The 21892-nt window shown below is 34.8% G+C and overlaps 2 protein-coding genes across 3 annotated transcripts; both read right to left on the bottom strand.

Annotated features, from left to right (window-relative positions):
• Nucleotides 1–1673: 1673 nt before the first annotated feature.
• LOC132283656 (uncharacterized) lies at nucleotides 1674–10411 on the bottom strand. 2 transcript variants are annotated; one of them, XM_059785650.1, is made up of 6 exons: nucleotides 9602–10411; nucleotides 3683–3735; nucleotides 3085–3172; nucleotides 2888–2992; nucleotides 2067–2197; nucleotides 1674–1987 (listed from the first exon to the last, which is right to left on the bottom strand). In XM_059785650.1, exons 1-6 carry the CDS (start codon nucleotides 10226–10228, stop codon nucleotides 1951–1953), a joined length of 1041 nt encoding a protein of 346 aa, XP_059641633.1. In that variant the 5' UTR covers nucleotides 10229–10411; the 3' UTR covers nucleotides 1674–1950. The 2 variants fall into 2 exon arrangements, with proteins under 2 accessions (XP_059641633.1, XP_059641634.1); XM_059785651.1 differs by having other exon boundaries at nucleotides 2888–2986; nucleotides 9602–10400.
• A 2889-nt stretch (nucleotides 10412–13300) lies between these two features.
• On the bottom strand, nucleotides 13301–20586 carry LOC132283379 (beta-galactosidase-like). The gene is made up of 19 exons (XM_059785318.1): nucleotides 20179–20586; nucleotides 19704–19799; nucleotides 19501–19613; nucleotides 19335–19401; nucleotides 19113–19205; nucleotides 18856–18999; nucleotides 18242–18330; nucleotides 18025–18130; nucleotides 17847–17934; nucleotides 17058–17176; nucleotides 16808–16972; nucleotides 16438–16607; nucleotides 16209–16318; nucleotides 15630–15739; nucleotides 15369–15479; nucleotides 15169–15279; nucleotides 14659–14864; nucleotides 14245–14581; nucleotides 13301–13878 (listed from the first exon to the last, which is right to left on the bottom strand). The coding sequence occupies exons 1-19, from the start codon at nucleotides 20356–20358 to the stop codon at nucleotides 13768–13770; spliced, it is 2526 nt and encodes an 841-aa protein (XP_059641301.1). The 5' UTR covers nucleotides 20359–20586; the 3' UTR covers nucleotides 13301–13767.
• Nucleotides 20587–21892: the final 1306 nt, after the last annotated feature.

Raw genomic sequence — 21892 nt, forward strand, 5'->3', positions numbered from 1 at the left:
TTTAATAAATGGTTTATGGCAAAGATGGAGGTAGCTACGCTAAACGGGGATAGGGATGGGTTCTCCCCGGCCAGCTCAAACCACCTTGTTGCCATCCCTATTTATAACCTTTGTTTTATTTACAAAATGACATTTTATCCTCCATCAACTTTAACCCTACTACAATCTCTCACATAAACAACTATAATGTAGTAAGTTTTGCCAAAGTTGTCCAAGCAAATCCAAGACATGCTCTGCCCTGGTTCAAAATGAAGTCCTTTTAATTTCCTTTCTTGAAGCAGATTTTAATTAGTCATTTAACTTTATTTTATTTGTTTTGGTACTTAGACTTGCTTTCTTCATCCACATAAATACATAAACTGTTCTCATTTTTTATGAACGAATTAAATTTAGTCTTAAATTTCACTACACTGTTTTCTTGTGTTGTAATTGCAGACATGTTTAATAGAATTATTTGATTAATGAGGCTATATTAATAAAAAAAATATATAAAAATTTTCATTTTCTTCCTTCCAACCAAAAAAATATATATATATATTTCACTCCATCAATTATTTACACCTTCCGTCCCATTCAATAAATAAAAAGATAAAAGAAAAGAAAAGCCAGGGGGATATTTTCCTTCGAAAGGTTACCTCATCATAAATAATGGTCCGCTAAAACTAAGATTTGTGTTTGTTTATTGCTTTGCAACCATGTCAATTTTTTGACCTATATGTACTTGGCATTATTAGCAACTTTATCAATACTTTGTTGTACAAGAGTAAGGATGACGAAGCAAATATTATTTTGTCCAAGAGTAATGATAAGGAAGAGGAAAAAAAAAAAGAAAAAAAAAGCGCTTATTACACAAGTTCTATTATGTATATTCAATTGTTCGTGTTGGATTCACACCATTTTATTTAAGAATAAGTCTTGAAAACTTTTGTTGACAGTTAAATTAAAAGATTTATTTTATTTTTTTAATTTAACAAGAGGCGAGAGGTAAAAATTCTAGAATACGTGAATTTTTTAAAAAAAAATTGTTGAAACACATTGCTCCTCACGTGACATCTCTCTCTTGAAAGTCTCACTATCAAGAGAGCTCTCTCATTACAAAAGTCATAAGCCTCTCTTTATTGGACTATGAAATTGTGTAAATTTCACAAACCCAAACGCATATATCTGCATAATTCTGGTTATTGGTCTTGGATGTTTGCCTAGAACGGCTTAATGCCCGTTCCCATTTCTGCTTTGGCTGCAAAATTGTTTCCAATTAGCAACCTACCATTCCCTTGTTCAGTATTTTTTATTATTTATTTTTTAATAGTTCAAGCAAATACACCACCCACTATATATTTTTGCACCAATTAGGACTTGAAAACTCGACTTTTCCAAAGGAAGTTCCCTTACACCATCTAGGTTAGACTCCAACGTTCTGTTCTGAATTCTCTCCAATCTGGGAGAAGCCACTTGTAAACATGTAATTGATTCTTTATTTTAAGTTTAGATTGTCTATCAAAAAATAATATAAAAAAATGTCAAATTGTTCTGTAGCTTCTTTTTGGAAAAGATTAACATGCAAGTCATAACCAAAAATTCACACAACTGCCAGAACCTAGACACAGCATACCTAGCGAAGCCATGGCACTCTCATGATAATATCTCAAGCTAAATAGAGAGAACAACTTCAATTTGAATGAAGAAATGCTCATATTATAAGCAGAAGGGGAAAAAATATAGCAGAACGTGGTATACACTATTCATGTTTACATATGTGGGGATTGATTTGCTTCCACTGGCAAGAACTAAAAGGAAACAAGAAGTCACCGCCATCGCTCCATCCAAAAGCAAACCATATAAGCACAGGTAGCCATAAAATTCCTGCAACGGTGCATGATCGCTTGTGTTAGATGTACACACTGCTACTTGTGATGCCGACGAGTTCAGTTAGCAAGAAAGACACTGTTGTCAGCCCGAGCATGATCTAGGTTTCCCATTTCTTTGCCTGAACACGCAAAAATATAATCACTGATGAGCAGTGCCAAAACGGACTATGAAATTAGCATTTGAGATTAGAAATTAACCAAAAAGAATCCTTCTTCTCCTGTGCTAGTAACTCTTCAAATGAAATTTCTGCAAACTCGGTATCTGTGTCTTCTTCCATCATCTCGCCAGATTTGGCTTTCAACTCCTCGCAAGCACCAATTTCAAGCATCTTCATATGAATGTGAGAGGATTAGATATCATCCAGCATCTTTCTCAAACTAAAATTAAAGACTTATTCTAAGGAGAAATGTTAACTCTTGTTAAAGTAACATAGAAATCATTCATCGAGAGGGAAAAAAAAACACAAAAACAAAGAAAATAAAGGATAATATTGGATAGTAAGTAGAAGGGAGAAGATAAGAGACGTCTATTTTATTCTCCTTTTGCAATCTCCCACTAAAACATTGCTGATGCAACTACTACTACTATAATTTGCTACTTATAACTGATAATTGGATTACCTACAAACGCTGAAATTGATATTATCTGACCTTGTAACCACACATCACCCGACAAAGTGTAATGCAGTTACTTAAAAGATTTTATAACATGATTATTAAAGATGTGACTGTCATCCTTTTAATTCATGTTGCTCACTTTTTCAATTAAATCAGCTGCACCAACCTGACCCACAGTACTAGCATTGATATGTCACCATGTAGAAGTATTTCAGTAGAAGTGTTGTCAAGGAAATGAATGCAGTTAATTATTAGTCATTTGCAAAGTAATCATTAACCACCATCCCCCAAAACTGGTTATTGAGCCAAGAACATCCAAAGTAATACCAACACAATCAATATTTAGAGCCTCCCATAAAATGTATTGAATAGGGTAAGTTACAAATAAAGGTCGTTGTTACCTTCTTGTATGCTGGTGAGAGCTTAAGCTGTTGTTGGAGCCAGTTATATACAAATGCATCTTCTTCTAATCTCTTTTGTTCTAATTCTAGCTTGTATATCTGCATATACCAAAAAAGTTAATTTTCACCCGGTGGCCAATAGAATAAAAAATATTGTCCGACAGGAGGAAGTTCAATAAACTAGTTCTGTAACAAACCTGTTGACGAAGACGGTCAAATGAAGACCTGTCTGCTTTAAATAGTAGAGCCTTTGTTATTGTGAACTTACGTTGGATGACCTCAGACCTATGCATCAAAGAAAATTGCAGTGAGGAATTCGGGAAACATGAATTATTTCAAGCCTGGGTTGCCTTGAAAAACTAGAACTACTCAAGATCTATCAAGTGATGATAGGATGTACATGGTAACAACAATATTCATATTCTTGGAGTATCTCCAGAGAAGAAATCAAAATTTGTGTACAGAAATAGGAAAGACAAGACCAAATGTTGTTCAGAAACTAGTTGACTAATGGCCATGTTTTTTGAATCTCTCAAACATTTCAAGAATTATTTGCACTAGTCTACTGCAAATGTGAATAGATCACACATGGTTGGATTGCAAACTACAAAATCAGAATACTAATTTTTAATGAATGAGTAGCAAATATTTGAGATAACGGGAAAATTTTATAATTTGTTGCATCACAAGCTAACCAGCAAAAGCAATGCATGCATGTCTGTTGTGAATAGTGCATACACAAACATAAAGAAAACACAACAAACTCAACAATCTAAAAGGAATTTTATAACATACTTGTGCTGTAGATCATTTCTTGCATCAATCAAGCAATTAACGAACTGTCCAACCTGCAATACAAATAGCATGAAGAAGTATATAATTGTTGTTGGGGCAGCGGAAACACACTAACACAAAGATCCAATGAAACCAAAGAACGCAATACCACACAAACACAAGATATAACGTGGTTTGGCATTGATCTTTGAGACAAATTCCTAACAATTGTAAATGCTGATTTAATCAAATCCTTCATAGCTTCCATTCCATGATTCAATGCAATTTTTTTCATAAAATGATTTAATGCAATTGAAAAAAAAAAAAACAAAACAAAAACAAAGTTCTTATTTTGGGTACAGCTTTGCATTGCACCAATCAAGTAAGGAGGACAAAATCATACACTAGGTCTTATTTTAATTAAACTCCAAACTTGAATGAAATGCAGAACAATAAGGAGACTTAAGTACAAACAGGATAATTTTCATAGCTTTAAGCGGCCAAGACCAATAAGTAGCTTCCAAGTTTAACGGAATGAAAGGTAGAATAATAAGTTATGATCTATTGATAGAACTAACTCTTTAAGTGCAGTAGGGAAAAGAAATCATGTCTCATTCTGCAGGAGGTCAAGAAATTGATTGGCATGTTATTGTGTTGTATGTTTAGAGGGAGTAAAAAAAACAAGTACAGGCAACTTTTCAAACTATCAAACCTTTTGCACCATCTGATGAGTAAGAAAAATCTGACAGATCAACTGGTATGTGCCTGTAGTCTAATTCATGTTGTGTGACTGCAAATGCACAATCACAAAAGACAAAGCATTCTGCTTTTTCTTCATATCCATTTTACGAGTTGAAACTGTTAGTTTTTTAAAAGGAAAGTTTTTAAAACTTCCCTAAAGAGAAAATTATAGATTATAAATGTTAAAAAAATTAATACACCAATAAAACCAGAGACACGTGGTTACAACAACTTCTCCTAAAAAACATTATTTTCCACTGCAGACACGCCTTTTCATAACAGATGTGAAGTAGGCTATAAATACCAGGCTACTTCAACATATGGTACACATGATTAAAAAATTTCTTTCTTCTCTCACTCCCACTCTCTCTCTCATGCCCTACAACTTTCGTCTATATTGTGTATACCATATATTATTGAGTATTGTGTGTTGGGCAACATGGCATGGAAGATTTGTAATTGTCCATCTGTGAGCGTGCTCACAGAGGACTTTGGAGTTGTATCTTTGAGCCGTTTGGCCCGTTTCGTAGTACGTCAAAACGAGGCTACAAAGGCTTTAGGACAACGCATGAATGTGTGCCTCTGCATTATACAGGCCATAATTTCTTTACTATCTCTTATTTAATATAATGGATTTTAGATACTGAATTGTTATTTTATAATGTTCTTGTTTCATATTTATTGTTTGAAAAATAAAAGTAATTTTAGTATACAGCATCTATACGTGTAATTAAAAATATACATAATACTCAAAACCCCCCAACAGAAACTTCCCAAGGAGGAATACTACAACAGAAGCCACCAAAAGTGACAACCTGCACATTTATTATCAGAGGTAAATATTTTTGCCATAAATTTATCTGGAGTACAAGCCTAATTTATAAGGATTTAAACACTGCAAACTAGTGTAGAATACCTCTTGATTTTGGACATACAAATCCATGTGAAGTGTTATAGAAGAGCGGCATGCAGCACATGGTTTCATAGATATCTATGTCTAGGGATATGCTCAGTCTAAGCACCAGAGATGCAAATCTATCTCAGACAAATGACCTTTCATCTTCTATCATACTTTAGATAAAATGTTTATTCATTATATATCATAATTTATCTATCATCAATTTATGTTTAATTGTAAGCTAGTAAATTATTTTATAATATGTTCGATCACTACTGAGCCAGGCCTAACTATTTCTTTTAAATAACTAAGCCTAAGAACAACAAATGGGATCAGATTGAGGTTAGACAGGCTTTAGAACCCAAGGCCAACTCACGGCCAGCTCAATATCAAACATGTGGACGGTGGACCGATGTGTGCCTCTACCTACTTCTACACGCACCAAACGACATTTTATTATCTCTTTCTATCAAAGAATATATTATAATGTTATAACCTCATCAATGGAAACTTTATACCGGATAGTTCATGTTATGGCCAAAAGAATTCTACTTAGAGAAGAAGTAAAAAATAAAATAAAATAAAAAAATAAAAGAAGATTTATAACCAGAAGATTTCAACTTGTCTTGAGGCCTGCTCTTTAGAGGCTGGGTCTGACAGATGGTGACGGAAATAAAGAAAAGAACCATTTTCCTTCACTTCTTACGTGTTTGGTTGCCACAAGAAAGGTGCATCTCATCGGTAACTGTTTTCTTGCAAGAAGTATCTGTACCAAAATCCCCCCCTCCGTTTTGTACAGGATTATGCAATTGTGTGAAAGTTTAGAATCTCAACAAACTTTCTTGTAAACCAAACACATGTAAGGAAAGCAACATTTCTAATTTTTTCCTTTACTTTGAGTTATTTTCTCAAGATTCACTATTCCAGAAATTCCTAAGAACCAAGTCTAACCTATATTTGCACATGCGTTTGCACACGATTATGCATTGGGGGGAAGTTTAATACTTTCCTGTAAACCAAATAAATGTAGGGAAATCAACATTTTTACATTTGCTTTACTTTAATTCACTTTCTCAAGAATTACTTTTGTGCAAAATATTCCTGACAACCAATCGTAGCATATGGTTCTTTGACAAACACACTTCATATACATGCAACAAGTTGGAAACCCAAATACAATTGAGCATATTCCATAAAGCAAATCCACAAACAAAATAAATAAATATATTGTCATGCAGTTGAGACCTCATATCTAAATTTTGCAAAATTGTCCAGCCAAAACCCCAACTGATTGACAGAATAGTTGTATAAAAAATCACGTGTTTGTGAACATCAAAGTCAATGCCATTGGAGGCAAATCATGTAACAGAAAATCAATGCATGAGAAAAAAGGAGGAACTAGGAATGTTTTAAGAATGGTATAACTCACAAAATCGAGTAGGATTGAATATAAAAGAACATTTACAAGAACAATTAGGAGTCAAGATGTGCAAGCACAAGGACACGCATGTGCTTGAGAGAAAGAGTTAAAACCAATCATGTGCTTGGAGCAAGGGTAAATATTAAGCACAAATGATAAATTACTGCAATTCTTCTCCACGCTTGGAGAGGAAATGAATTTAACCACTCTCTCCAGGATGACAACATAATGTGCATATATGGTAGTAGATAGAATTTAACATTGAAAGTGGTGGACAATGCAGAAAGTTCATAAATGATGGATTGATTATGGCCTTTATTATTGCTTGCAACTAAAATAATTATTTTGTCATTGTAGTTTTTATAATGTCACTTATTGTATTCATCGATCAACGACGGATGTACCATATTAGCTAAGCAGTTCCATGTTAAGGTCATGAAGTAAATAAGGAAGTACATATGCTACAAGCAACATTGTAGCCTGATTGTTGCACCTAGTAGAGGTGGAGATGATGACGACTTTTATTGAAGTTGTAACTCAAAAAGGAAATAAATGTATTGTGGAATCGAACCATTATATGCTGTCCTACTTAAGATAGCATGACCATGAGCACCAGTACTGATTTTCTCGTTCTTTTTACTTTTCTTTTCTTTTCTTTTCTTTTCTTTTTTTTTTTTTAATTTTTTCTTTTGGCAGGGAGGAGGTATGCATGCACGTTTGCAGATATTTGCAATTGTGTTAGAGATCTGAGTGTTGGATCCTGACTTATTGTGGAAATGACTTTGTCATGTGACCATTACCGTCTTATTATTCTGACTCACCTTAATATGTACATGATCAATGGGGGTATTATTTTGTGTATGAATGCAAGTGAGGAATAGAATTCAAGTTTAGGTGATGGCTTAACCCGAGGTTTATGGGCACGGCACTAGCAGACTTTACTATTGAGCTAGCTGGCACATTTAAGATTGATACAAATCTCAGCGTCCATCCAGATTCTGAGAGGACTTATGTTGTCTAACTTGTATCTTTCTTTTCCCTAGCAGTATCAGAGTAGCTGCTACTGATTAGCATTCATGAGTGAGTCAGGTTTGGGCTCAAGCAGCAACACAAAGCAAAGAATCATAGAACAAGCATGGGTAAGTGAGTAGCAACAAAGGGACTTTCACAGTAGAACTGGGGTACACTTAAATTAGAACCCAATTGATCAAAATCCAATCTAGGGGGCCTAGGCTTGATACTTTAACACTACTTAACCTAATTGATCTAAAACAAAAGACCATTGCTCAGTATTGGTCCCACCTATACAGGATGCTGGGAGTGCTAGAGTAATAAAAACCTAACCTATGGTGTTATTGTGCACAAATTGATTGCTCTTAACCTCAAAGTCAAAACCACATCTTCACACTCAGCAGCCCTGAAAATTTTCTAGGTAGCTAGATTTTTGGTGGAATGAAAATGTTCCATGTATTGAAACATATGTCAAAAAACACAGATTGCAAGTAGGTTTACTGCTAACTCTACCTGCACCCCTGATTCTAGTTGCATAAGGAGCTTGTACTTCATGAACAAGTTCCTTTTCTTGTAAGCTGATGAATAAGAAAACAAGTTTCCATAACAGTTGGTTGCCTTGCATCTTCATTTATTGAAAAAAGAAAAGGAAAAAAAAAATTAATTGCAGCATGACATTTTCAAGCAAATCATCATTAAACTGGCTTATAGCAGGTTTCTTTTTCTGCCATCTAAACTAGATTTACTTGCCAGCTACTTCACTAGAATCTTTCACGTGGGATGTATATTAGATCCTTCAAGCTCCATTGCAGTGACATTTCCACAAATGTTGTAACAAGCACAGGTGATACTTTAAGTTTCATGTGACAAGTTTATAACTTCTTTCTTCCAGAATTTAATGCCATACTTTTTGGACACAAAGAATGGCATACCTACTGATAAACCACAAATATTTGAAGAATGGCACACCAAAGTATTTTTGTAACCATCAGGTACATACATCACATGTGAGTTCCCAAAAACTGAGATAAGAAGGTCTGATAAAATCACTCCTAGGGCTTGACCACATAACTAAGTGCGATATCCATGGACCTCTGTAACATAACATGCATGTTTCCAAGGATGCAAGTGACTGTCATCCCCATAAAATCCTGAAAGAATGCTCAAACTCCACATCCCAAGGAGGTTATAAGAATCTGATGTAGGGGACAACATGAAGCCCTTCACCTAGTACGACCCAGAATGAAAACCTCAAGCTTCACAATTCCAAGAGAGTGAATTGTCTGAGAAAACAGGAAACACGCACTTGTGCACTTCTCTCGTCCTTACAACACAATGGGTGATAAAGTTTAACTTGAAAATATATTTCATAGAGTTTGAAGGGTAGGAAAATCTGCTGTTTATATGGACCAGGTAAAGAGTGGATTCAATATTTCATAACAAAAAAAATCCCTTGGTAGAAAGTTTTCCACCATCCCTAAAAGTTTCAATATAAAAAGTATATGGTGTTTTGAATAGAGAGAAAAGAATCATCCATAGGTACTCATGATTTCTTATAGATGACAAGGATTAAACCAAAAACCTGTGTTTATAACTTCCCATATAATTCCCATTGCCTTATTGAGTATAGCATTAGAAGGGTAGGTAGAAATCAGTAACACAGCAAAGAATAATTCTATATATAACAGATATATCTAATATGAACAGAAACTAAACAATTACTACTGACCAACAACAAAGTTGAAAACAAGATCATTTTTTTTTCTTTTTTCAAATTTATCTTGCAAACAGTGAATACCTTAAGTTATCAAAAACAATTAAAACAAATGAAACTAATAAAGAAAATTTAGGTGAGAAAAAATAATAAAACCTGAGCTAGTGTCAAGCCATTAGACTCATGGGACTTCACAAGCTGATCATACTGTTGCTTGATCTTCCTCTGCGTCGCGCTGGAAGACGACGTAAACGGATACAAACACACCAATTCTTGCTTCTCCTTCACCTCCAACCCCTCCTTCTCAACAAACCCCTCTTCACACCCCTCTTCGGCTTTCGAATTTGCCCTCTTCTTCTTCACCCTCTTCTTCTTCTTCTTCTTCCCACAATCTTCTCCACACGAATCAACCCTTTCCACATCCAAACCCGACCCGTTTGGAACCTGGTCATCCCGTGCCTCGCCGCTCAACAGAGTCGCCCATTTGGAGGGCGAGATCTCGAGAAGAAGCGAATGGGTCAATTGGGTCAGTTTCAATTCATGTGTTTTATCTGTAATTTTCGGGAGAGAACATTCGATGGCTGAACTCGAGCTTTGTTGGTCTGGTTTCTTAAGCTTTTTGTAGAGAGAGATGATGAGAATGGAGAGAGAGAGGAGAGAGAAGGTGAAGAAGAAGAGAAGAGAGAACATGGGTTGTTGTGGTTTCCACTGATGGTCCATTAGGAATGGAGGATTAGACGAAAGCAGATAGAGAAATGGAGGTGCAGTCGGACTCAGCACCATTAAAACGCGGCATTGAGGGAGAAAAAAAGGAAGAGAGAGAAACTAAAAAGATCTCTGCTTTGTGATTTTTATTTTAAAACTTTAAAATTGGTTTCGAGGCTATATATATATATGAATAATACTTTTCCCTTGGGCCTCAATTTTGTTGTTCCCCATTTCAAGTATGCTGCTGCTTTGGAGCTTCTATACTTCTTACTTTGTGTCCATGGAGTTGATTAAAATGACAAGCAACTCAATAGCGTGTGTTGTGTGAAAAAGCATATAGTCAAATCAATGGGACAAAGTTTTTTTTTTTTTTTTTTCAAAGTTAATATGTGATTTTGTCCATGGTTCATGTGATTTTGCCCCCGGACTGTGTGATCATACAAAAAAGTAAACAACTAAGACTAAAATGGCATAGCCTAATAGCGAAGAATTTCACCTCACAGTTGGAGATCAAAAGTTTTAATCTCCCTGAATCTCGTGAATTTTTTAGTAATTGTTCATTTGATTGTCTTGAAAAACGTTTATGTTATCCTATTTGATCTTCCATGGAACCAAATGATTTTTGTAAGCTGTTGCATTCAGGATTTAAAGTTGCTGCATGTACAATTATTGTGTTCATCAGGATAAAAATGACACCAAAGAATGATGAAAATGAGATAAGAGACGGATAGAAATAACCAAAAAAGATGAGATTCATAATGAAGTGAGAAAACGAAACACTAATAAAAGAGAAATGAAATATAAAACACCAATATATATATATTAAAAAAAAAAAAGGCATGGTAAATGACATGAAAGAATTGAACAATAGAATTCAATGGCCAATCTCATCCTTATCAGATAAAGGTAATGACGCTGATGATAAAGATGAAAAGGATTGTGGTTGGTTCCAGGATAATGACTTTTATGAAAAAGTACACCTTGTGACTTTACCATTAATTATACACATTCATTTCTGGTGTAAGATTGCGATGGGAATGCGAGTGTGTCAGTTGTGGTAAAGTCGTAATTAAGCTTTCCTTTATCAGAAATTCATTAAACTTTCTTCCATTCTTTCTTGTCAATGGTCTATTTTTAGGGTTAAAATGGTTACTCCACTACCCTTTTTCATAGGTTTTTTCCATTCAGGTTACACATATAAGGTTAAAAAGTAATCCTTTTGATTGAGATTTTTCCTTCTTTTTTTTTTTTTATCTATCTATTAAAGTTACATATGTAAGGTTACAAAATTAGTCCTTTTGACTGGGTTATATCTCAATTATGGTTTGACAGTATAGAATACTATCACGATTTTACAATATAACAAATGAAAACAAGGTCAGTGCAAGGTAATGGAAACGAATTGCGTATCAAAGGATAGCGAACCATAATCTCAATGTAATGGTTTAAAACTGGATTGGAGATTTGGATTTGAAGATACTCACTTTATGTTTTAAATAAATGTGAAAAGGTTATTTAAGGTTTGCTTATCCAATCACTTTAAAACAATTTTCAACAATTTTAAAAATAAAAAATTATTTTTAAAAATTTATAAGAGACTCTCATTTAAAAATAGGTTCTTTTATAACTGAATTTTTAAAAAATAATTTAAAAAAATTAAACTAAATAAAATTTTTATTTACTTGTTTTTTAAGTTACACCGAAAATAGAATACTTTGCTATAATTTTGTCATTTCTCAAATTATGAATGGAAGAAAAATAATCCACATCGACTGGTCAATAGGTCATGCAGTCTAGATTTAGTCCCCACCTGCAATCAACATAGTATGTTCGTGTCTCATGAGCGTTGAATTATCGCCTTTGAATTTGTCATCACTCTGTATTTTTATTCTAAAAAAATTAGGTCTTTGATGCAACAGGACAGACCTCTGTTCAAAGGCTTCAAGAAGTTTACAGTATAATAAACTAGTATTATAATATGTAATAGAAGTCAAATTGCGGTTAGCAAGTTGTATCTTCCATTATAAAATACGCCTACCGGGTCATATTAAAATACCTTCTTTTTATTAACCTAGTTTGGTTGACTGTTATGGTAAACTTGATTTTCTGTCCAGTATAGAAGTCTAGACAACGACTGCAAACAATCTTTTGTTTGTTTGTGAAATAGGAACCATTCTAACCACGAATGATTTGGACTTGTGATTGTATGATAAATCATTCGCAAATTACACATATCATTTAAACTCTCTATGATTTTGCGTCTTATGATAGTCGAATCATAATATTTTGATATCATTTAGACAAAGTTTTTGTTTTTTACCACACTTCATTTCAAAAAGCAACAAACTCATAAATATGTGGAATTGTAAGAGAATTCTTATTTCACTGTTGTGAGAACTGATTTTTCGTATTCATTTATTAGAAAAAAGAAATTTGTAGAAAAATTTGGGTAATTGACAGTTTCTAAGAAATCTTTTCTAAAAGCTCAATTAAGAAAAGGGTTTGTTTTCAAATAATTGTCTTATATAGTTCTTTGAACTGTTCTTGGAATGGCAAACCAAACAAGCTCGAAGTTAAACAAATGCATCATAAAGAACAATGATAGACCCAACAACAGTAACTATATGATCATTTGCAGTGAATGGTTTGTAAATCATGAAGTGGGTTTTCAAGGTATGTCCTGATCCAGCCCAAAAGAGCCCTTGTTGCATCTGTACTGTCATGTCTCTGCCTCTAATTTGCATTCCAGTTTTGCATCAAACAGTCATTGAAGAAAATTGAGCCAAAGAGTACAAGAATCAAAAAGTAAAAGTAGATTGCACTAAAAGGTTATGAAACCTTTCACTCAACAGTTTGCAGCAAACTTACACTACTTCCATGTGCGCGCGCTGAAGAAAGCTCAGGTAGAATGAGTGGCTGCAGACTAACAGTCATTCATGGGATTTTTCTGAGTTTATTTTGTGTTTGTTTGCCTCTTCATAAAAAATATATATATATATATTTGTCACTGAGCGAACTAACTGTGAAATTATGCTATTTGTTTGCATTTTACAGGATTGCAACTTCTGCTGATATTTTCAACCTCAAAAACACACACACACACACACACACAAACACACAACACACGCAAGTAACTTTGGGACAATATTTGGAAAGCTTGATATTATTATTAACTTATTACCCTTACAAAACCTTATTACAAGGACAAAGCAATGAAACAATTGCTTCCAAGAAAGTTACATTGAAACATACAATTTTTGAAATCACTGAAAGCAAAGAGCTTACATGTTAAGATAATTAAAATAATAATAATAATAATAATAATAATAATAATAATAAAAACTAAAGCATAACCCCCCTTCTAACTTATGTTTGACACTGCAGACAAAGATCTGACAGACAACACCTATTCTATCCATAATCATATCTTCACATTCTATATATATTGGCCTTGCACCAGATAGTGTGTTGTATATTTCTACAACTTCACTCTGGCAAAGCCGAAACCAATGGTGGCGGCAAGCTTGAAGAATGGTAAAATCTATGGGAAATTCGTATGGAAGTGTAAAAAGAAATATCGAGGGACCTTCTTGAACTTCGAATGCTCTGCATCATCAGCTGCAAATGGCTTCTACAGAAAGTTTCTTCATGATATTTGGACATGGATCTCCCCCAAACATCTCAGGTGCTACAGTTACTGAGCATGATTGTTGCCCAATGCAGTACTACAACATGATATTCATGCAATATATGTCATGAAATCGGTAAAAAGGCAAAAGGGAAAAATGATTCAAGTATGAAACAGTATATGAGCTTGCTTTGGCAAATTAGAATATAAGGCACCAAACTTGGCTGCTTAAATTTAGGCAAGTTAAGTTGTTCAATCAAAAAACTGAAAATATAACTTGTGAATAGCAATTTTTTTTTTTTTTTTTTTTAATGCTATTAAGGGGAAAAAAACACCCTAGAAAAAAACTCAAGAATCCGTTATCCATTTACCAAAAAGGGATAGTCACTAGTGAATCAAAGACAAAACTGATCAAGTTAACCTACAAGAAAACTGGAAAAAGTCAAGTGAGATTTGAAGGTACCTTTTCAAAAGCATCATAGGAGTGGTGGGCATGACACATCCCCTCTCGGAAACTTCCACAAACCCCTTCTGGGGTTCCGAAGCTAGCAAATTTAATTGATGAGATCTTTTGATCAGGGGCACACCACAAGTGAGCCTTAGGCCTAAGGGCTTTATTCACTTTACCAGAGGACTGCATCTGCCAATTCATTAGAGTTGGCTGCCACTCAAAAATATCAGCACAAACACTTTGTATTTCTCTCTTCACCAAAGAAATGCCAGATGGGTCTCCACCCCATTCTTCGAACACAACCAACAAATTACCCGTCGGGTTCAGCCAGGAACGAGGAACATGATACCTGAAATTATGAGTCAACAGTCAGTCAATTAACTATTTTATCACCTTGGAGAACAAGTAGTAGGATCTTTGTCTCACCATCTTTGGGAAGCTTCCCCACAATTGCTAAGGCACTTCTTTTCATCAAAATAGCCGGCATAATTACATGCACTACAACTACCAGATGCTTTGTATCCAGGCCAGTAGCGTCCAACGCTTTGCCCATTTATCCATACCTGACCTTTCCCCATGCTACCCATATCTAAAGCCAAAGGTTCATTTCCAGGTGGAGCATTGAAAGTAGTCTGGAAGCATGACGAAAAAGAAAAAGAATCACAGTTCCAATATTAGTAGCCTGAGTAAAAAAAGTGTTCGTTCAAGGGTGTATTTCAATGCATGCTCTTTGGTTGAAGCATTTCTGGAGTCAACATGTTTAGTTTAAATGCATAAAAATTAGCCCCACTTCTTAATTTTTTTGGTTGAGGACAACTACAAAAAAAAAGGAAAAAATTCTGTTTTTCTGAACGAAAATTTGATCTTGTAGAAACTACATTAGCACACTTTCAGCACAGTAGCAAAGAAGACTTGACCCAAAATTGAAATACTCACCTTGTACCATGTCAAAGGCTGCTTCTGAGAAACCAAATAACCATCTATCCACTCAACAGAGGAACTTCCACTGAGAGAATGAAGACTTAAACCTTCTCCTTCTAGACCAATCTGTTCATGGACAATCAATCAATTATTTCTAGGATGCAGAGCTATGACTATGAGACAAGATCATAAAGTGTCTAAGTCTAAACACAAACCTTGTAAGACCATTTCTGCCACGACAAGTCTCTCCTCCCCTCATTGAGACCATTAAGGGAAACCGGGCCAAGCACACCAGCATTCCATGTCTCGAAATGCGGACCAATATTCTATGCATTACAAAAGCATAGAAAAGTCAAATTTAAACTACTGCTAAATATATTCATCGAATGGAATTTTTTGTGTCCTCTTGGTGAGCTTGTGTATGTGTTTTATTAGTTAATTTTATTTCTACGTCTTTGGAGAGAGAGAGAACAAACCGGAAGACCAACAGCAATGCTTAGCAATGAAATCTTGTTGACACCAGCTCTCAGATTCACACCCTGATTAAATGTTAGTTTTGGGTATTCTAAACTTCCATAGACAGTTCCTGTCAGAAAAAGAAAAGAATATATTAGGAAATACACACAGCAGATACAACTATAGACACGCTGTTAGATAACCAGTCCTTTCATTTTTCGTTCTCCTTTTGGTCAGGAAGCAAGATCAAGGAAGCATGATGTCTATTGTTTTTGGCATGCTTTATACTAATAGTTTTTAGAATTTTTGGATCCTGTTCTGTTTGTCATTAATTCAAGCAATTTTACTCGCGTGTCTTACTAAACCAAAAAAAAAAAAAAGGTCAATACATTTTGGATAGGAAATATAAAAGGAGTATGGGGAGGTTAAAACATAAAGGTAGTGTTGAAATACATAGGCAAGAATTACAACTTCACCTTCATTTTCTTTACTTGAAAGAAACTACTGAAAATATATAACTATTCTAGTCACTCTTTGAAACTATTCATCATAGAAGTCGACTTAATAAAACCCTTAATGTCCAACAACAAGATGCCCACCTGATAGTTGACCGTTGATGAAAACATGCAAAGCATGACCAGCAGATAGGACGGTAAGGACGGGATAATACCCACTCCTTAAAAATCCTTCATCGCCGTCGATCTTGACACTGGGAACAAAAAGAATGTATAAATAATGAAAATGAGAAAATAACCAGCTGCAAAAACATTTTCTTGGGAAATTAAATGTTCTTGAAAAAGAAACCACATAGAGTCATTCAGCACTCACTCTGTCATGTACCACAAATAATCAGTGACATCTCTGGTGGTATTTATCTGCTCCAACAATCCCACTGTAGTAAATGAAGTGTCATCATAAGATGCCGTTTCTTCATTGTATGACAGCCAAGAGAATTGTGTAACAGGAGTCATCTTCATCTGAGCACTTTGAGCACCCACCTGTACCAAAATTTCAGTTTAATGTTTCAAAGGAGAAATAGTTATAGATATTTACTAAATTACAATTGTTTATCCACATATACAAGGATTATACTAAAAAAAGTGTTGTGTGCTAATGATGAGAATAATGATCAAACCAGACATTGCATATGCTTAAATTAAATATGAGAAATTCAACTTAACCATTAGCTCTTTCTCACCCTTGCTGTGTTATATACAGTGTTTTTACAGTCTGGAAGAATGCTGATAGACCAAGGAGGCAGGTTGTAATGCATATTGCCGAAAGCCACTTTTGCAAAGGAATGTGAGTCGTAATTTGCAAGAAAAGCAGCACAAGCTCCAGATTTTGATTTGAAAACATGGGCCTGTATGGTAACAAATGAAGGGAAGGAGTGAGATTTCAGTTTCAGTACCAGTTTGAGATTGATAGCGAACTGAAGTAAATCTAACCTCTTGATTGTTTCCAAGAGGCATCACAGCAGGATCTCCAGATAGTAAAGCCGGCTCACAAAGCCTTATTGCTCTGTGCAGATCTTTCAAATGGCCCCATTTAGGCTGCCTTAATAGTCCTAGACATAGAAATAGTCAATAATCCATTAGTTTGCCTAGGACCATAAAATCTTCCAGGATTTAACAATTTGGGTCCTGTTTACAGCATGAAACAAGATAATGACAAAGGAATTTAGGTGGGAAAACTCTCATTTGGTTCGAACTGAAATTTATGACTAGCAAAGACAATAAAATTATCCGAAAAATATGATGATAAACAAAATTTCGGCTTTACGAAGTAAGAACCCACCACTAAATTGTTTACTGTATTCATCAAGATTTTTATTGACACGAGTCTAGTGACTTTGTTGAGCAATCAAAATCTTTATACCAGGAAAAAGAAAAGAGGACAGTTGTTGAGGACCAAAACAATTAAACTACAAAGCATTCTATCAACGTTTGGACTACAACCCTGCACAGGCTAGCTTGGCTTGCAAGGTCCTTGGGAGTATCTCCCTTGGGTTGGTAGTTCAACACTCACCGAAGTGAGGCTTGGACTTAAATGATGCTTGTGTTTGTGGGCGATTGCATGCCTTCAAAGTTTGTGCACCATCCCACTCGCAATAGACCCCACCAAAAATATGAAACAAAATAAATAATTACTAAGGTGCCCCCTTAGTTTTTCTGAATTGAAAGCAGCTACCCTATGAAGACGAACACTACTCCAAGGTGATGATGCTGTGAACATACCGAATTCATCGAGAGGAGCATCATAATCATAGCTAGTGGCAATAAAAGGACCACCAGCAGTCCTGCCGAAGTTTGTTCCTCCATGATACTTGAAGCATAAAAACAAAGAAACAAAAAAAGTTCAGCAAAATTCATCCATTGGGATTCAGTTAAAAAATACATCAAACTGTGCACTTACCATATAATAGTTAATGAAAGACCCCCCTTTCTGAAAAAACTTTGCAACTGAAAATGCCAAGTCTTCAGCTGGACGGTAAGGAACTGGACCTCCAAACTCAGTAAACCTACAAAAAGAGAAGGGGATAATTAGCCACGAAATGCCTTGCAACTCTCAGATAAGTAAAAAAACAAAACAAAATAATATGCCAGTACAGATGACAAGGGTGCAAATTTACCAGCCAGTCCAGGCTTCAGTCCAAACCTTAGGTTTATAAGCCTTATTAGGAGAGAAGTAGTCACAGTAGAAACCATTGCAAGTGTTGATCTGTCCACGAAAATTTCACATTATTATTCGGAAGACTAGACATATGATATCAATAGATTATAAGATCGTATGATTTCATTTGAAATTTTCATTTTAGAAAGCAAAAGTAAAGTCAAGCAAGGAGGCTTGGGTTTGATAAAGAATAACTTCTTTTGCATCTATGAGATAGGAAGGAATAAATAAATATTCTTTTAGATACACCACTTACAATGGAAGTTGAAACTTGAAACAGATGTGATTATGATTGACAAGTAGACATTGTTATCGAACCATCATTACAGAACTCAAAGGCGGTGGTGGATAATATATAAAGACAGAAAGGAGTGAGAAAGAGCAAAGCCTAGCCATGTGGGTGTGGGGGATAAAAATTCATTTCATACATGAACACACAAGGTGACAACATACTATTACACAACAACCCCACTAAGGATGAGGGAACATAACATGGACACCATCAAGAATGAGTATATAATAAGAACATGACAAAAAGGCAAAAAGAATTCACAAAAAGCGGGCGACACTTACAATTGGGTCAGGGGCATCATCTTGCTTGCACATGACCCATGGGACTCCGGTTTCGAGATCCACAGCCATTTTAGCTGCCCATTCTGAATAAGCTCGAGCAGGATCACCGAGTTCATACTCCATCGGCCCATATTCATTCTCAATCTATCATATTCATTACACAAAGAAAGCAATAAAAATCTAAACTTGACCAAGTGAACAAATATAAATTCACTACAGCAACAAGGGAAAGAGAAAAATGGACTACTTTTGACTACCTGGGATAGAATTATTGGTCCACCATGAGATTGAAATAACCTTTCTGCTTTCATCATATCTACAATCTTTGTTGTAAATCTTTGCATTGCAGCCTTCATGACAAAATTCAAATAAAACTTAAATATCTAAATCTAATGACATCAATTGAATAGGATTAGAAAATAAAATAAAATAAAAAATGAAAATAGAAGCTTCATGTGCAAGAACAGCAAGCATCTTACCTTGAAAGGACCATTATCTGTTCTGAAACTGATACCTGGAACATACTTGAGCCAAACAGGGAAACCCCTGGATATGAAACAGAAAGAGATTATACAATCAAAAACTTTATACATATAAAATATTTTTTTTCTTTCATTCATAGGAATCATAGTCAATTTTTATTACCCAAAATTCCATTCAGCACAAGCATAGGGGCCAATCCTGAGATGAACATAAAGGCCTGCTTGCTTCACCAGCTTAATAAATTTAACCAGATCATACCTCTCCTCAAAATAGTACTACAAAAATAAATTAAACAATTTTAGAAAAAAATATTATTAAAAGTTAAAAATGTTGAAAAGTATAAAAATGAGATTAGTTTTCATTACCTTGCCAGGTTGAGGTTCATGTCCATTCCAGAAAACATAGGTCTGTATAACATCCAAACCTCCTTCTTTTGCTTTCTGGATAAGATCTGGCCACATCTGCCACAACCCCACAAAACCCACCAAATTAATTCCAAAAGCAAAACATTCTATAGAGAGAGAGACATAATTTAGACAGACCCAAGTAGTGATAAGCTCAGAAGAACATAATATACTACTGAGAGGAATGGAGAGTTTAGAGAGAGAAACAGAGACTCAATTTGCTGAAAATCTTCAAAAACAATGAGAAACCAGAGAGACCCTTTTAGTGATAAGCTCAGAAGAACAAAATATACTACTGAGAACTTAAAGTAACAGAGTTTATAGAGAGAAACAGAGACACCTAAATTGCTGAAAATCTTGAAAAAAAAAAAAAAAAAAAAAAAAAAAAAAAAAGAGAAATCAGAGAGACCCAATTGGTACATTGACATATATATACCTCAGGAGTACTCCGTGGATAGTGAATAGATCCAGAAATGAAGATCCTCCGTTGCCCATTAACAATGATGGCCTTACTGTCATATGATACAGAGGCTGTGCCACAAGAAACCCATGAACACAATAACGCCACCACCATTAACAACACTTTCCACATTACAATCTTCAAACCCATTTCCATAAACCCCCAATGAGTCTCTTGTGATTTCACAAAAGCAATGGCTTTATTCTTTGTTCCTTGCTCTTTATTCTACACTTGCTTTATATGGAGAGAGAGAGAGAGGAGAGAGAGAAGAAAACAGCTGGGTTGTGTTTTTTCTCTCTCACTCACTCACTCACTCACTGAGCTTTTTGGGTTTTAGAGAGAGAAAGGGAAAAATGCAGAGTATTATAGTAGTAAGTGTGTAATTAATAGTGGTAAGTTGTGAAGTTGGAACTAGGAAACATGGGAGCTTTATAGCTGTGCATACAGACATAGAAGTGGATGGCTTGAAAGTGAGAGTGGGACCCAATTTGGACTTCCTTACACTAACATAAGAGTTTCATCCAATGAATTTTGTCCTTATTTCTTTTGTTTATTAGGATGAATTTAAATAAAACTGATTAATTGAATTAAAGCAAAGTGATAGTAAAAAATTAAAGGGCTGTTTGGATGTTGTGAGAAAAGTTAATTTTAAGGCCGTTTTTTTTTTTTTTCTCTCTTCATACACAAAGATTCTCTTCATAATCCCAATACAAAATGGTTTGAGGCTTTGTGACTTTTTATGTTTGTTTTTGTAATGTTCCCTCCAAACATTACCTTAGCGCGTACCAAAATTTAGATGCTATTTTTATCCAATAGAATTGGGTAGTGTAGGTCACGCTAGTCAAAGGCGCGTGAATAGGCATCTTTCTCGATAATACAATAACCCATTTTTTTTTCCTTTTTATTATTTATAGAGTGATTGCCGGAGCTGTTGTTACCGCGTTACTAAAAGCCTGCAAATTGTAATAGGGTAAATAAATAAAATTATTTGTTTTTAAACACCCCCCAATAATAGTAATCTGAGCTAGGAAGAAGGGTCGTAAACTGTTCAGTTCAGTATGGTTGCAAGCTAAATTGGACCCTAATCGATTCCAACGAGTTTTAAAAAAATGAAATCGATAACAACATCAGTAAGGCGTGGAACTGAACTGAACCATGAAAGACCAATTCAGTTCGGATCCAAATCACGATTTTCTTTTAATTATTATTTTCATTATGAAGGAAACAAATTGATAATTATATTTGTTACATGCATTATATTATAATGTACAGTGTGTGTGTGTGTGTATATATATATATATATGCGTTATATTCAATTCGGTCTTAATGAATTTGGAATGGAACTAAAACCATAAACTGAATGTTCTTTATATTGAAACTAGAATCGGGACTGAATTTTAAAAGATCTGAACCGAAGCAACGGTTTAGTTCGATTCGTACTAATTTACCAATTCTAATGATTTTTTGTGCACTCCCACCCTTACTAGGAATTATACTTCTCAATAACGTGTATTATACTCCTCAATGACGTAAGGCGGTGGTATTAGACATGTGTCTGATATGACTTATTTGACACGGTTACAACTATTTAAATTTTGATTATACGTATTATTTCTTTTATTGAACACAAAATGTAGACGTTTGAAGCACTTTTTAGATCACTGGTGGGTAATTTTATAAAGAATGTGAT

This window comes from Cornus florida, unplaced genomic scaffold, assembly GCF_030987335.1.
Source record: "Cornus florida cultivar Cherokee Brave unplaced genomic scaffold, ASM3098733v1 CherokeeBrave_3.0.0_Hap2_Chr11, whole genome shotgun sequence".
Taxonomy (NCBI): Eukaryota; Viridiplantae; Streptophyta; class Magnoliopsida; order Cornales; family Cornaceae; genus Cornus; species Cornus florida.

What these genes read in the sequence shown, in the direction of transcription:
- LOC132283656 (XM_059785650.1), bottom strand. Translation starts at nt 10,228, where the DNA reads ATGGTGCTGAGTCCGACTGCACCTCCATTTCTCTATCTGCTTTCGTCT. An exon ending in TTGACCGTCTTCGTCAACAG is followed by an intron (nt 2,993 to 3,084) that starts GTTTGTTACAGA and finishes CTTTTTTGGTAT; the next exon opens with ATGCAGATATACAAGCTAGA. An exon ending in TCTCACCAGCATACAAGAAG is followed by an intron (nt 2,198 to 2,887) that starts GTAACAACGACC and finishes ATTCATATGAAG; the next exon opens with ATGCTTGAAATTGGTGCTTG.
- LOC132283379 (XM_059785318.1), bottom strand. Translation starts at nt 20,358, where the DNA reads ATGGAAATGGGTTTGAAGATTGTAATGTGGAAAGTGTTGTTAATGGTG. An exon ending in CATCAACGGTCAACTATCAG is followed by an intron (nt 15,740 to 16,208) that starts GTGGGCATCTTG and finishes TTTTTCTGACAG; the next exon opens with GAACTGTCTATGGAAGTTTA. An exon ending in GCATTGCTGTTGGTCTTCCG is followed by an intron (nt 15,480 to 15,629) that starts GTTTGTTCTCTC and finishes TGTAATGCATAG; the next exon opens with AATATTGGTCCGCATTTCGA.